Source organism: Hyposmocoma kahamanoa, unplaced genomic scaffold (genome assembly GCF_003589595.1).
Source record: "Hyposmocoma kahamanoa isolate Upper Pololo Valley unplaced genomic scaffold, ASM358959v1 224, whole genome shotgun sequence".
In the NCBI taxonomy this organism is placed as follows: Eukaryota; Metazoa; Arthropoda; class Insecta; order Lepidoptera; family Cosmopterigidae; genus Hyposmocoma; species Hyposmocoma kahamanoa.
In genome coordinates, this window is record NW_020653743.1 from 2,997,868 (window position 1) to 3,015,163 (window position 17,296).

General features: G+C 38.3%; 1 protein-coding gene across 1 annotated transcript; it reads left to right on the plus strand.

Annotated features, from left to right (window-relative positions):
* The first annotated feature begins 4,155 nt into the window (after positions 1–4,155).
* LOC113228163 (MAM and LDL-receptor class A domain-containing protein 1-like) lies at positions 4,156–15,791 on the plus strand. Its single transcript, XM_026461383.1, has 9 exons — positions 4,156–4,323; positions 4,816–4,980; positions 6,394–6,564; positions 6,638–6,764; positions 9,334–9,508; positions 10,962–11,088; positions 12,191–12,313; positions 12,603–13,058; positions 15,607–15,791. The coding sequence occupies exons 1-9, from the start codon at positions 4,167–4,169 to the stop codon at positions 15,789–15,791; spliced, it is 1,686 nt and encodes a 561-aa protein (XP_026317168.1). The 5' UTR covers positions 4,156–4,166.
* Positions 15,792–17,296: the final 1,505 nt, after the last annotated feature.

Here is a 17,296-nt window from a genome sequence, read left to right on the forward strand (position 1 = left end):
AGGCAATCTAAAGTAACAAAAGCAAAATTTGGCAAGATTTATATATAAACTACTTAAATAAGTCTAATTACATGAAATATTTGGGCTATTGTGCGATTTATAGACAAAAAAATAACACATGCCTGTGCAATGTAACGTTCGATTGATTTGCACTTTTTCTAAAGCCACATCCCTTAATGCTGCAGCGTCGCATTTTTATTAATATCTAATTATTCTCACTGTCAATATTTTTGTACAATTTAATTATAATACATGCGAATAATTCAATAGTACATTTGGAAAAACATTTGTTTTGACATTTGATGTACTTCCCTTTGACAACGGTATCATGTACCTCATGTACTGCGAAATGGACACGGTTGGCATTTAAGATGACCTTACGTATTTTCGATTCCGGTGTTTGACACAGACCAATGTAATGCTATCTCTTTTGGCTTAAGACGGCACGTAATAGTTAAACAAAGACTTTGAAATGCATCATATACATATAACGTCTGATTTATATATGTCAACGTAACATGTCCTTTAGTTTCCATAGTCTAAGCAGAATACGCTTTAACGACATTTGGATCGAACGACTTTAAAATTGAACTCGTTGACGTTCACTGTCACACGTGAATACGAAAAAGCAGTTCAACGACTAAATCGCTACCATATCGTAACGGTGTGATTACGTGAATCACCCCCCTGAGCAAGCGAAGGAAGCTAAGATTGAATTGATTGTTCAAAAGTATATTCCTGAGAAGCGAGGGTTTCAAGGCACGAGACGCAAAACAATTTTTCTGCCGAGCGAAACACAACTTTTTACCTCGCCATAGCGAGGAAAATGTTAGATGAAACTAAAATAGTTGAACTATAAAACTCCAGATTTTTAAAATTAAAATAAATAGTTAATCTTCGGATGCGATGAGTAATAATACATTGCTCAGACTTTTTTATATATACCAAAAAACGAGATGAATAAGCCGTGCGCCAAGTGGGAAGCGACACACCAACTCAGAACAGCTGTAGTGCCACTCAGATCTTTAAACAGCAAAGATCTGATGGGCAATGCCATTGAGGCACAAGTTGATAAGTGTCATGCAATTTTATCACCACTCTTTACCCTTTAAAACCGGAACGCAGTAATAAGAGCTCTTTGGGGCAGAAATAGCCAAGGTCTTCTTCTTATTATTTATTAGTGGATTTAGTCTGTATATTATATAGTGACATTTCCAATTTTTACATTGTACGCAGACTATTTTTAGCAAGCCTCTCGACCAGGTTATAAATAGAAATAGCAAAGTTACAATGTACCATAAACATATAATATTTGTTGCAGTTGTAATTTTCAGTAAAAATTACAGTGTATCAAGTAGATAGAAAATGATTTGACAGAGATAAAAATAAATTACCCCGATTACTTGATGCGTAAAAAGGGATATTTATCCATAGAGATTTACACCATAGAATCGATAAATCGAATCGGTTATTATGTATCTCACGTCTTAGTTTTCTTTTACTTTGAGCTTTGCGTGATATTTTTGGAGTAATTGTTCAAATTTCGTTTCGTTGCTCTTGATTTTATGCTTTGTTGACCCCTTTTTGTCTGGCTGTTGTTGATTTTTTTATTAGTTGTGTAGTTTTTTAGTAACTTAATAATTTAATGCGTTTCACTTTGTTTATTATTTATTCTTAAATAGTTGTCTCTAAATCGATTCACTCTTCATTACAAATTATCTCGAAAAGATATTTAAATCAATTTTTATTCATTGGCGTTTACATCACTACGTCTCACACACTTCAAATCTTAAACGTCACCGTACCCATGCTGTGTGAAATAAACTAAACTGCTAAATTGTTTAAAGCGTACGTAAAACAAATTGAGTACCATTTCGTCCACGCAGTGTGTAGTATGCTCAAAAAAAAATGAAATCACCTCTATCGGATTACTAACTATAGTTTTTTTTTAATAAATAATAGACACATCTTGGCCATAATGTCACTTGCCTGTTAAATGTTATATGTAATGTTAAATGCCGATGGTACGCGTTTGCCTAAAAAATGTCTATTCAATCAAGCCTTGAATAGCTCCAAATTGTACTTTTCGATAAACTCAGATGCCGGTAGAGCATTCCATCCTTTGCCGTACGCATCAGAAAGGAGGAAACAAAGAGCTTAGTGCGAATGTTTGGTATAACAACGATATAAGAATGGAGTGTTACGGACGTTCTAGTCGACCGAAGGAGGAACGGTGAGGGTGGAACTAAATTGGAAAGTTCCTACGCACACTCCGATAGAAAACTGACAAGCAGGCTACTTTTCTGCGATGAAAACTCCACAGGGCTAGTAACTGCCGCTTTTTGTAAGGTCCTATATCGAACGATCAGGAACATATTTCAAGACAGATACGATCTTTACTAATAAAAATTACTATAATGAAGAATATGAGAAAGAAGATGTAGCAGGTCAATGATTGTAGCTTATTTATAAAACTCAAAGAGTGACCTACGAAATTATTATTTAGTGAAACATTGAATTCAAAGCTTAGGTCACTGAGAGCAACCCACGCCCTGCGCAGCGGAAGAACACGAACGTCCGGCAGATAAACTTTATTATGACACAAAATTGTTTTTATTCGCGGCGACACTTAGTTCGATTATGGTGTATTAATTGTGGTTATTTACGAAAATAACAATCAATGTTCTCTACCTACATGTACTTAAAATGATAGTTTAGGGTTGTGGTGAGAGTTTGGTTGACGCTATTCATTGACGAAGCTATTAACATTTTTTTTATTACACCAAGTAACGGGATATGTGGTAGACGACAAACTTGTCTGTAGCAGTTTTAGTGCTACTCAGATCTTTAAATAGCAAAGATCCGAAGTGCACTGACACTTCATAAGTTGACATGTCCCGTGTGCCTGTAGATTCACAAGATTCCTTACCGTTCAAAACCGGAACGCAGATTTTTGCCTGGTGGCAGAAATAGGTAAGGCAGTACTTCCCTGGAGGAACTCTTTTACAATGAGCTCTATTGCTACTAAACTAAGCTAACAGCTGTTAAGTAATCATCAAGTTAGTGGATAAGCAAATAAGTAGATTAGATTTAAAGCTATAGAAATAGCCTGCCCCCACGCAAACTGCGCATTCCGTTAGTCGTAGCTCGCAATTTGAAGCTTTAAATTAAAATTTGAAGTGCTAACGTTTTGTTTGCAAAACAGCAAAGTACCTACTTATGGTTTTACTAAAACACCATTTAAAATTTAGTTAAATAATTACTTCGTCATTTTATAGGTGTAAATTAACGATGAAGCGTTAGGCTCAACTCACACTGGCGCGGAGTCGAAGCGTCGCGACGCGTCATGTTTTTCGCTTATAGCATATTCATCTATATTCTCCCATTATTAAGGTACAAATTTGTGTTTTGCAAATATGGAACCTAGCGGCTTCACGCGTCGACGCGTGTCGCCAGGCGGTGTAGTTGAAAAACAGGACGCGACGCGACGCTTCGACTCTGCGCCAGTGTGTGTTGAGCCTTAGACGTTTGAAGACTCATCTAAAAAAGAAGCAGTAACAAGTCGAAGTACATTTCATACTAGAGAAAAAAATTGTACGACTTCCATATTAAACTATATGTGTTAGAACAATGTAAGGACTATTTTAACATTTTTTGTTTTGGCGCCCAACGTGGGACCAAGTTGCTTTTTAGAAAATATTTATTTATAATATAATAACACAAAATGGCACTAAGACGTTGAGATGCTGAAACTTGTATTATTATTTATTAAGTATATTGATTTAATTATTTTCATACAAATATTTTATTTCAATCATATTTACAATATACGGGTAAGGTACAATAAAAGCTTAAATACTAAAAAGTAAAACTACTATTTTTAAATTATAAGAGCAAAAGTGGGTCCCAAGATGCTGGTAGCTTAGTATGGCTATGCTAATGCGTTGGGCAAGTTATGCCCTTGGGTTTTCCAGACAGTCTATTAATTTTTTGGATAAAACTTTGTAGAGATGGAGAGCGCTGGACCCCACGGGCCAAAGGTTTCGGCTCCAAAGGCTGCAAATAGGTAGTTGGAGCCGAGATCCTGGTAATTATTACTTTTTATTCTTTCTGCCAGCTCAGCTGAATGTCTTAAATGTTCTTTCTTAGAGTTCGGTGCAACGCGCATGTGTCCATACCCACGTCTCAGCCACGGTCGTATTCGGATGCGGCAGAAAAGTAAACTGGTGAAGTTCATCTGCTTCCCAGGGTACACACTTGTAGGGAACAAATATGCTACTTGTAGAGATGGAGAATGGGACGTGCCTATGCCAGTTTGTATCAGTAAGTATTAATTTAATTTAAATAAAATTTTATTTTACTTTTTTTAATAACAAATATAAGTGCACATTTGTCTTCCATCTCACCTGTTGGAAAGTGACGATAAGGTCGACGATGAAATGTGCACGCCTAAATAATACTTATTCAATCTCGCCACCAAAAGGCCCAAGTTATGGCCTTCAGGGAATAAGTCAGGAAATTTTACTTCATGGTCGATAAATGTGGAAGCGTCACGAGACGCTTCGTGTCCTATTTTCCCATTAGCTGTACCATATCAGTTGCCAGAGTAATAGATTTTGTGTAGTACTTACAGAACACAGACTCAAGTGGCATCTATACCACCTCTTGAGGGAACGGCGGAGATACAAAAGTATTTCTTTGGCAATGTTTATCGAAACCAAAATGACTGATTTTTATTGTCTCCCGACAAATTATACAAAAACACAAGAGCTAAAGTTGTTAAATTGTTATAAGTAATCTATTTTGTACTTCCAGAACCAGGATGCACTCTTCCTGATTTAGGATACAACGTGCTGGCAATGCAATCTCATTCAGAGGCTTGGGTAGTGTTCTTCTGTTTCCCTGGTTACGAACTTAGTGGATCTTCGACCATATTCTGTGATGGGAAGAAATGGAATGATACGGTTCCTACTTGTGGTGGTAAGGATTATCATGTTCTTGCGCACAATAGTAAATGGAAGACCATCGATCCGAATTATTTTTCATTTCATTTTCATTTTATTTATATTCAGGTTACAAACACATACCTTACCCACAAATACATACCTAATACCTTATATATATTATAGACTAACATACATATAATAAAACACTAATGTCTAATTATTATTTACACGTACTGTGACGCAGCGGGGGTGTCCGGTAGCCAGCCTCGGAAACGTCTGTACATTTCCTTCGGCCAAAACTCGTCTTTTATGAAAGGCAACAGATGTAGAGGTGGTACTCTTACCACAAATTAATTAAAGTATGAGTGTGCAGTAACACTTAGGGTCGTATTCTAGAACTCTACTCAATGCTCAAGTCAGGACTTGAGTATGATTCAAAGCACTGGAAATCATACTCAAGTCTGCTCAAATCCTGACTTGAGCATTAGAGTTCTAGAGTACGACCCTTAGAGCGGAGAGTAAATTTAAGTTTATTGGAGTCCACATTGTTGCGATGCCATTCAAACGAAGACTGACCTCACATCGTGCCCTTACACGTGCACGTTAAAGATTAAGGCGCTGCGCAGATGGAGCAACTTTGATCATCGAGTTTCGGCAACTGGCAACTCGTAACTAGCTGTTTCAGACGTTTTTCATATAATTTCAAGAAACCGCACAGACGAAGCAACTTCAATTCACACTTTCGCACACATTCAAACATTTTCCTTCTACTCACAGACCCTACATACGTTAAATTACAAGTAAACTAAAACTTAGGCCTACTTTTGAAGACAATGTTATTTTTGAAATTTGTTCCAATTTACCGTATTCACGGAAAAGCGCTGGTGTCTGAAATACAGAAAATTAATTATCTAGTTCAGACACAGAAAGATATTTTGCCCTGAATGTAATGATAAAGATTAAGAAGAATGAGATTAAGATTGTTAATAGTTAAAAATATAAATTTGTCGGAAAAAAAAATTAAATAAAAAATGTTGGGTGTTCGGTTTCTACCCAAATGTCCAGTTGAACTGGCTGGTCTGTCCGTCTATTCGGTTTTAAGACCTGGCAAGGCTATCTATAAGTATGGCAGCCAATTTTTAAAATAGTCTAGAAAGTCTCATTTTTTACCAAGTCTTCATTTTGGTTCGGGAACGCGGAAATGTAGCTAGACTAAAAATCTTTCAGTTTTCGCGATTGTTACACATAGGAAATGAAACTATTTTTTCGGATTTAAATCGCGTATAATTGTTTTTTCAAACAAACCAACGTTTCGGGCCCTTTACAGGTCCCGTAGTCACGGTCGACTAAAATTTTAATTAAATCCGGAAAAATAGTTTCATTTCCTGATATTGCGTGAATTTTTCTATGAGTTCAAACCTATAAATTTCTGTTATCCTATACTCAGATGCAAAGACCGTTACGAAACTGAGCTGCGATTTTGAAGAATCGAATAACTGCGGATGGGTGGACGATGAGCTACACGACTTCGACTGGAAGAGATTGAACAAGAAGACACCAAGCTCTTTCCTTAACACTGGACCTTCCTTTGATCATACTTATGGAGAAGGTGGTTCAGGTATTGTGGCAGCTTTATAGTGAATGTTACACCGAGACAGCGGAATGTTTTAAAAACCTCGTTTTTCTTGCAGGGCACTACATGTACATAGAGAGCACATCAAGATTGGAAAATGACACAGCTCGACTGATATCACCACTGTACGAGTCGTCGCTTGCGAAAGATGGCTGCTTCTCTTTCTTCTATCACATGTTTGGACAGTAAGTTTCTGGTTTTCAGTCCCAACTCACAGCATTGTTTTCTTTGAAGTCTGTAATGTGACACATATATAGACTTCCTTGTGAAACAGTTTGTCCAAGGAAGTACTGCCACCTTCTCTATTTCTGACGTCAAGCGGTAATGCGGGCACTACTGCAGGGTAAGGGTGCTGGTGCAAGACGAAACTCTTTGACCAGTGTGTGTTGCCAGTGACCACATATGGATCAGAAACGTGGTCTCTCACTATGGACCTCATAAGAAGGCTCAAAGTCACTCAGCGGACAATGGAGAGAGCGATGCTCGGTATTTCCCTACGTGATGGAATCAGAAATGTGGAAATCCGTAGGAGAACTAAGGCAACCGACATAGCTCGAAGAATTGCTCAGCTGAAGTGGCAGTGGGCGAGGCGCATAGCGAGGAGAACCGATGGCCGTTGGGGCGGAAAGGTTCTTCAAAGGCGACCGCGCACTGGACGATACTCAGTGGGTAGGACACCAGGTGGACCGACGATCTGGTAAAACTCGCGGGAAACCGATAGATGCGGGCAGCGCAGGACCGATCGTCGTGGAGATCGTTGGGGGAGGCCTATGCCCAGCAGTGGGCGTCGTATGGCTGAATGATGAAGGGTGCTGATGAAATTACAGGCACATGAGACTTGTCAACTGCTGCTTCTTCAGCTTCTGCGTTTTAAATCTCTGAGTGGCAATGCAACTGTAATGGACAGGCTTTCTACCAGGCGAACGACTTGTTCCTCCTGTCACTTGGTATCATAAAAAAAGCTATTTTCTCCGGAAATAATATATCTTCAAAGACTTAGACACAGAAAATGTTACCATTCCTTCTCCATCGCTTCCGACCGACGCAATTCAGGAATTCATTTCAGCAATTCAGCAATTCAGGATTTAAAATTTGTGGTGTCCCATCGGCAACGCATTTACGATATGGTTACTCCCTTTGTATGACTAAATTCCATGGTGATCCGTATAGCGTTTTCAGATTGTTTCGATTTATGATATTTGAAATAAATATTGTAAATGATAAATGTGGCAACGCCTAGAGTTTCTAACTCATCTTTCTCGACGTGCCTTACGAATGCGCAGTAGCGGTTAATCATGTGACAATTTCAAGTGTTATTTGCTTAGCTAGGAAATAATTTTGTCAAGCGTTGATAACTACTTTTCATCCAGAGGATTGTCTAACAGACACAACTGATTTAAAAATGATAAACAAAAGTTTACTTGAATTTACCAGGCTGGACGCTATAAGATTGAAAACTACATACAGACAGGCATGTCGCTTACTACCAGACGCACGACTTCTTCGTCCCGTCAATTGGTATAAAAAAAAAGAAAACGTGAAGTTTGAAATATAAATTTCACAAGCAAATTGGATCATTTACAAGGTGCTTTTTATGGGTGCCATTATACCTAATATAATACAAAAACGATCTTTACAATGAATAAATCGAAAAGTTACCGATTTATTCCCTTTGAATGTTAAGACCTTGCTTACGTACGTAATACGTTTTTAAGGATGTCCTTAAAAACATGACAATGGTACAAAGAATAAATGATTAAGTAAAAATGTTGAGCATGAAGGAAGCAAAAGAGGTCTCCCAAAATAGTAGCAAGTAGGAGGTGCTTAGTATAAAGCTATTATTAGAAGTTTTATAGACTATTGATTTTTACAAGTAGCACAAAGCGTTTGGAAGACTTAGGAGAAAGAAGTTTAAAGAATTAATATTAATACGAGTACTATTAACATTACATAATACAACAACGTAAGATAAAGCGGAAACTCATGTTTGGAGCTGGCAGTACCACCGAGAGCAGTAGACCAGTGCAACGAGGACGGCTTCAAAAAGGTGGAAAAGGAAAAGAAGTACACTACCAGTAACCTTAGTGGCACCCCGATTGGCCCCAGCCATCTATTGCCCAGTGGTACCGATGACTGTTACCATCGATGTTACTCCACAAAGTCTGCGGATATTGTGGAGTACATGCGGGTGAAAGCCAAAGCTGCCCTGAGAGTCGAGCAGTTAGAGTCCCGCCACAAGGTGAATTTTAATTCATTTGTGGTGAGAGTACCAACTCAACATCTGTCGACCTTCATGAAGGAGGACTTTTGGACTTTTGTTGGAGTTGTAGTGCCATTTAGAACTTTAAATCCCAAAGATCTGAGGGGCACAGCCACTGCGCCCGCCATCCTGAGACATAAGTAAACAAGTCCCATGTGCCTGTAATTTCAACAGCACCCTTACCATTCAAATCCGGAACACAGTAATGCTGACATTACTGCTTGGCGGCAGAAATAGGTAAGGTGGCAGTACTTCCTTGGACCAACTCTTTCACTAGGAACTCTACTGCTACTAAGGCTGGCTAGCTATGGCTAGCTGTTCTTATTCATAATAGTCGTCACTGTGACTATTTGAATTGTAATTTGCTTACCGTTGAAATAAAAAAAATATGTTTGAGTTCGCACCAAAGTCTGGCGCCGGTCTTATTTTGAAATTTTTCAACACAAAGTACATATGTTATGAGTAAAACTGAAAGCTGATCTCCAATTTTCCAGAGGTACTGGAGGTCTCCGCGTTTACCAGAAACCAGAAAGCTTGCCAATGCTGAATGTGCTCCACCTTAACATTGAAGAGAGACAGAAGTACCTCCTGTTTGAGAAATGGGGCAATCAAGGTGACTTCTGGTACGAAGCTGTGACCCCGCTTCGTGGGTTTTCTGAGAGCTTTCAGGTAAATATAATGTGTACAAAATTATTTGTAACGTTACTCGTGTCTGTAGACTAAACTAGTTATTTTGAGTTTTTCTCAGATTTAAGAACACTTTAATAAGTAATGATGTAGACAATACGTAATTACTAAATTACTTAAAGTAAATAAATTTGCATTGGACTTTGTGGCGAACTGTGGTCTAAATCAGAGGAGACTCTTGCGCAGCAGTGGAACGCATAATGCGATCAAAGCGATCATTTAGTTGTCTTGGTTACATAAACTTCCATATTTAATAGCAGTAGAGCTCCTTGTGAAAGAGTTCGTCCAGGGAAGTTTTGCCGCCAAGCAGTAATGCGAGCATTTCTGCGTTCCGGTTTTGAAGGGTAAGGTGTTAGTGAACTTAAAGGTACATGGGCAGAGGTGGACTAGCACCCGGCTTTTAACTCAGCAATTTGTTTTAACGCCGCATTGAAATCAAGTTAAAACCCATTAATGACCAAAAACCAATGTAAAAACTATATACAACTAAATAATTACGTGTCTTACACAGAGTATTGTTCAAATTGAATGTTATTAAGTTAAACTGCCTCCGTGGCCGAACGGTTACCATGCCGGACTGCCACGCAGAGGTTCCAGGTTCGATTCCCGGGCCGGGAGAAATAGTTGTATGGCCTACAATTATTTCTCTCGTGAGTTTGGGTGTAATTTGTGGTTGTCCATGGCACCCGCGACACAGGGTTTCCCTAGTGCTATGTTGAGTGTTGTGCGTTATTATTATTATTATCATTATTACAAAAGTTTATTGCTTTCTGATCTAGACCACTCGATTTGTCTTTAAATCACATTGAATTTAAATTAAATCGATATAATAAATTATTAGATCGTACGAATTTGAATCGATTTTCGCAACAATCGAATCGTAATGTGTCCTTGATAGTGAGAATCCAGGATAGCAAGGTGGCTATTGTGTGAATGATGTATGAAATTACACCAAATTCCGTTTTCGCCGTTTTTGCCCACGATTTTGGGCAGAAATGGGTTACAACCTCTGGAATTGGACTTGGGTAAAAACCGATTAAAACCCGGGCGGATTGATTGGGTTTTAACCTACTGCCCATCTCTGTACATGGGACTTGTCAACTTATGTATCACTTACCACCTGGCGCACGACTTGTTGGTTCCGCCACTTTGTATCATAATAAAATAATATCGTCGGGAATTATATAATTATACGTAACTAGCATTGGATTATAAGTTTCCATTTCGGTAATTTAGTGGCCATATCAAATCCGCATAAATGTCGTTGCAACCAAATTAGCGTGATTTATGGGAATCTGTTGTTATGAGTCCGTAGACAACAAAGATCTTACTGTGTAAACATGAAAGTCGTAGCCATGGAAATAACGTTAAATCCTTCTCCTGTAAAATTAGGTTTAGTGTAGTCTTTTACCAATATATGTATTATTCCAATCAGATAATAATCGAAGGCATCAGGGGCCGCAGTTACACAAGTGATATAGCCATCGACGATGTGTCCATCCTGCAAGGCGAAAATTGCACCGCCGCTATGAAATCTGCTACCACACCAGTGAATGTATTGAGTGAGTACCTACTATTAAGATCGACAACTTACTTACTTCTTTCGGTGGCGCAGTGGCCCACAGTGGGTTTTCGCCTACGACACTAGATTCTGCCATGCCTCCCGGTTCTGAGCCGGCTCGTTCCAGCCACTATTTGGTACTTGGTACTTGGTGTAACGGGCTGGTGTGCGCCAGGGTCCTACTCGTACCACCCAAGCTCCTCCAGGAATCTCAGCAGCCTCCTCGGTTTGCTGAAGACTTCGAGGAGCGTCTTTGACACTCCAAGGTACTTCGCCCTGTAGTTGGCCACGCCGGAGCACTGTAGTAGGATGTGCGCAGCCGTTTCCTCCTCCTCCATGCACGCTCTGCATAGAGGGCTGCCTGTGATACCTAAATTGAAAAGGTGTTTATTAAATGAACCATGACCCGTTAGGGCGGCAGTTAGAGTGCGAAGCGCTCGCCTTTTCCAGCCACTAGCACCGAGGTCCTTGAGATTTTTCTAAGACATCCGACCGGTCAGCGTCCACTCGACTGTCCCAAATAAGCTATCTTCGCAGCACAATTTTCTGCCACTCTCTCCATGTCTCCGAGCCAGCGGAGTCTTGCAGCTTTAGTTATCCCACAACACTGGGTCCGGAGATTCGTTCTCCCATCAACCCTTGGAGTTACTCTTTGTAAATATCTATTCACGTTTAACATTAACAAACGGAGGTCATCCAAAAGATGCCTTATTGCTATTAGTTTTTGTCCCCCTAGTGTGCAACTACTGTATAACCTTTTGTACGAAAAGAAAAAAAATGTTTCAGAATAGTTTTAAACCTATTTATTTATAGTTTTGAATAGTTATTTAAAATTATCATAAATCTTATACCCCTTAAATGAGTCTGTCAAGAACAGCCACTTTATTTTTGTTTGTATTATAAAAGTATTATCGTTCATAGTTCTTCATAATGGCTCTGTAATGCCACTACGCATTGAAAGAATGTTAATTTCTTTAAACTAATTTCTCTTTGTTAAAAAGTAACAGTCAACATTCTAGATTATGGTTGTGTGAAATATTTGGTGTACAACGCGGGACTTTTTTGTTAAATCTTCGAAATATATAATTCTTTTTTATCGACAGCCGACTCCTGCACCGGTCGTTGCGAAAGCGAGCATACAAAAGTTTTAATTGGTTGTGGATGCAATCCCTCCTGCGAAACAGACAGTAATTGCTGCCCAGACTATTATGAAATCTGCGTGTTTAGTAAGTTTTGATATTATAATTTCAATTATATTTTAAAACCGGACTCGAAAGAAATTGCAGCTACCCGCCTACAACTGAGTTTGAAAAAGCTTTTTGTTTATACGTTGTTTGTACCTATGCCCGTTAGCATACACCTACATAACGTTCCAAATTGGCTTTATATTATACGAAATATTAATTGAAGTACCTTGTAAGCATATACATATATTTAGATATTTAGTTCGAGTTTTACACTGTTGTACTTAACATCGTTACTGCAACTTGGTAAATAATTATTTACGGTTTACAGGTTCACCATCAACAGACGACGATATGCCAGAAACTCAAAAATTGGTTCTATGGACAACCACAACGACAAACAAACCTACAACAACCCCAGAAACCACACCTACCACAACAACCACGCAAGAACCTACCACAACTACATTAAAAACCACTTCAACCACACCTAAAACGACTACTAAACCCACGTCTACAACAACGAAAAGATCTACCACAATAAGAACTACTACTAAAATACCAACATTGATTTTTAAAACTACACCGAAAATTATTAACGGAAGTGGTATCATCATAAAAAGTAGCACCAAAATTGTGAAACCAGTGACAACCACATCAACCAAAAGAACTACTAAAGTAGTAACAACGGTAAAGCCTCAAGTCACAATGGTTACTAAGAGAGTGATGAAGAAAGAAAATGTAGAGCTGGGTAAAGATATGTTGGTGAATTCAGAAGAACCAAAGAGTAAGTAAGATTTTCACCAAAAGCCGATAGTAAATTCTAAACCTTGAGATAGTAGCTTCAGTATTTACTTTTACCATCAGTGCTCTTCTACTTGTTGTTGAGTCAATGACAAAAACCAATAAAATATCAAACTGGCGTCATATTAACGGTGTCTATTACTATTTGTTGCCTTTAGCAGGTGATGGGCGAGTCGAGTTATTTAACTCGATTAACTCGAATTACTCCCACAACGAGTCAACTCGAGCTACTTTTTTAAGAACTCGCCCCGTCGCGTCGTCCGAGCTGAATACTTCATTTATACAGCCCATCGGCTACTTGTTCCCACTCGGCGGTCGGTTGGGCGACCTTCGGAGCACGCTCGAGTCGCGAGTGATGGGCATGTAGAGTTATTTAACTCGAGAAACTGCCACGAGTCAAGTCGAAGTACTTTTTGTGAACTCGAGCTAACTCGGTTCGTTTCCCAAATACCCACTCGTTCTCATTCGGTCGTTTCGACGACCTTCGGAGCAAGCTCGACTCGCGGTCGGCCGGCCGATCGTGTCCAACTCCGTGAATCGTCGGTTCGAGTTCCACTCGCGGTTGCTCTGTCAGATACCGAGTCGAGTCAACTAGAGTTGCATCTCGAGCTAGCAGTCACGCCAACTCGAGTAACACGAATTGAAAAAAACATAATTCGTCCCGTCGCTAGTCGGATACAGTGCGAGTGAAATAGACTTTGTGTGGGTCATCAGCAAGCACAATGGGTTTTGAGTCGGAGCCATCAGTGTTTGTATTATAAATAGGGCTTTATTTCCGGGATTATTGGTCTCGAAAATTTCGATGATTTTTTGGTTTTCTCGAGACTTAAGACAGTTTTCAGTCTTGGGACCATCGCGACTTTTGAGACACATTAGACAACATCACGTACGTTGCTCTGATTCCAAAAGACGTAACTAAAGCACTTGTATTATGAAAACCGGAAACAACGACGATACCACAAACACTCAGACCCGAGACAATATAGAAAAGCTCCTACATTGACCCGGCTGGGCATCGAATCCTGGACCTCAGAGATGGCGACACTATGAAAACCGGTATGCAAGCCACTCGCCCACACAAGTCAAGTGTCACCCATAACAGTGTATAAAAATGTTGGTAGATAAATTTGCTCTACATGAACAATAACGTAGTATTGACTAAGTGTGACCAAGATCAATTCCATGATAAGGAGGACACTCATGTAAACCAGTAGGTACGACAAGCTTTAAATTTTGGGTCGGAGCTACTCGTCTTGGATACTTTACTTGGTTTCAGCCATGTCAAGCGAAATCTGGAGAGAATCTATTGGACGTTTTCTGATAAATGTTTGAGTAAATTAAATACAAGAATGTAAACCATATTTTTAGAATTATATATTAATTTCTTTACACGGAGATAAAACGTAGTCTATTAATTTTATAGATAGGTACAGACGGTTATAATACTGGTGTTCCGTATACCAAACACCACTTTCTGGCTTTCCCGTAGTTCGAAGATTTTTTTTTGTATTTTTTCTGTTATAGTTATGCTAGCGTAAATATAAAAAAAATGACAAGAAATTGATGAAAACAAGGAATTTCGTGACAAGTGGGTTAATTAAGCAGTACTTATTAAAAACTTAATAAACCATCAGAATTTCTTTATTCCGGTTACATGGACGTAACAACACAGTGTGAGCTTAATATAATCTTTGGAGATTGAAGAGAGATATGAATAAAATCTTGTCCTCTCTATCTCAAATACTAATAAACGCCCTTTGTTTTTTTCGTGCCTACCTACAATAAAAATAAAAATAAAAACTTTCATAAGTAATTAATAATTTGTTGTAATAAATAACTTGATTAAGATCTCATATTTCGACAGCCTAAACGTTTAGACTATAAGGTATTACTTACATTTGAAATATCCTCGAAAGTATACTTTTTCCCTGTATTTTAGAGATATCTCCGAGTCTCGACTTTTTTCCCGAAACTGCATCACCTGCAGCGAAATTGAAAACCCTAATTATAAGTAAATATTATTCATACTGAGCTAACTATCTTTTCTCCCACGTTGAACTACATCGTGTTGGTGACTTCTCACATTCCAACGGTTGTCTATTATCTTCTTGACAATGCAAGATTTCTAAAGAAAATACTAAACATTCATGGTCATATTTCTAAGTGCAGTGTTGTGTATTGTTGTTGCACTTACGTCTAGAGGTCATTCTTATGATTCATTGTAATAAATTTATTCCTTTCATAGATTTCTCACAGGTGGCGCTACTGCAAAAAAGCCGTTAAAACCAAACACGAAGAACTGCAGCACTCTCATAGAGAAATTATTCATTAAAATATCAAAAACTCTTATCCATACCTCATCTCTAATAATCATGCATTAATAAATAACAATAAACCAGTGAAGTACTTTCACAAGAAACATAAATAAATATTGCAATTCATTTCTTACTTAATATAAGAAGAAAAATTAAACTTTCTTATTAGTTATTTTTATTATAATTTAACACATAAAAATGTTTTTAATTCTCCAGGTCATTCCAGCAGTCTAAAGTCAACAATACTAACCATAGCAGGTCTAGTCTGCCTGGCTGGTATGGTGTGGTTGGTAGTACTGGCAAGAGGCGCGCGGGGACGGGAAATACTATCGCGGTTACGCGGGCATGCGGTCTCCGACTCGGAAGTTCGTTATTTAAATTCTGATGTTGATGATGATTAAATTGAATATTGAATTTTTTTTTTTATATATTTATCCTTTCAACTCATCAGTGAAACATCACTTATAAGTATCAACTCTCGTTTGCTCTGAAACATCGAGTATATAACCAGAAATAGAGACGAAATGTCATTTAATTTGTTTGACAACTATTCTGCTATATCATTACTGTGACAACTGCTCCGATTGGCTAGCCCGAGTTCGAAACAATTGATGGGTGTCGTCAACTGTTTCACTTCAAATTGACCAGTTAACTTGAGCTTTGCTATAATGGACGACAATTGCAAAATTACATATATATTTAATTACGATGAAATGTGATTCCGTTTGTTTTGTAATTATATGTTTTGCTGTTTTTCCCACACCACCGAATAGAACAGCACGGCATTGTTAGAGATGTTATCTTTATTACAATAAATATAGAATATTTTTTGGAATATACCGAGACGTACTCACAGGTCAGTAGTTGGCCAGTCTATATTTCAGTGCAAACGAGAATTGATGTTTACAAGAGCTGTATTACCAGGAATATATGGCCATCATTTCGTCTCTATTTCTGGTTATATACTCGATGCACTGAAAATACAAATTAGAAAGCTGAAATAGTACAGCGCCAACAACTGACCTGTATAATACCAAATGACGAGACGAACAAATCGTGCACCTGGTGGTAAGCGACATGCCTGTCCATAACAGTTGCAGTGCCACTCAGAGCTTTAAATCGTAAAAATCTTCGGGACACTGCCGCAGCGCCTGTCACCCTGAGATGTAAGTTGACAAGTCCCATGTGCTGTAAGTTCTCCAGCAACCTTACCCTTCAAAACCGGAATGCAGTAATGTTCATATTACTGCTTGGCAAAAATAAGTAAAATAGTTTTGCAAACAATACATATGCCTCAACCTAAATTACACACTAGCATATTAAGCAAATCAAGAATACTGTTTTCATAAACATTCCATTTATATTTTTGTAAAAGGAACACAATTTTTACGCTGGTATCCCCAGATCCGGAAACGCGGGCTAATATGAAACCGTGACCTCGTTTTCAAACATTACCCCGTTTCCACAATGTCACACTATATGGGGGCGCAGCCTTCACGATACCTTATCAAGCTGCCAGCTATCGACCCGACAAACCGCCATATTGAACGCGCATGCGTAAAAAATATGCGGATCAGACTGACGTTTCAAGTCCCGCTCAGTAGTAAGAAGAAAATCTAACAGAACTGTAAATAGAATTGTAAATAATTCTTTAAAAATAAAATCGTGTTCTTTTTTCGATTACAACAATTCAATTTGAATTCCAAACTACAATGCGCTGTGTTTGACAAGAAAGTGTTTTTTTTAACTACGGCAGTTTAAGTGGTAAGTTCTTTTCGGCTATTGTTTTAAATTGAATTATATTAACACTAACATTGTTATGCTTTGCAAAATTAGATTTTGTACTTTACGAATGACGTAATACATTTATTACATTAAGTGTACAGAAAGCTTAAGTTTTATGTAA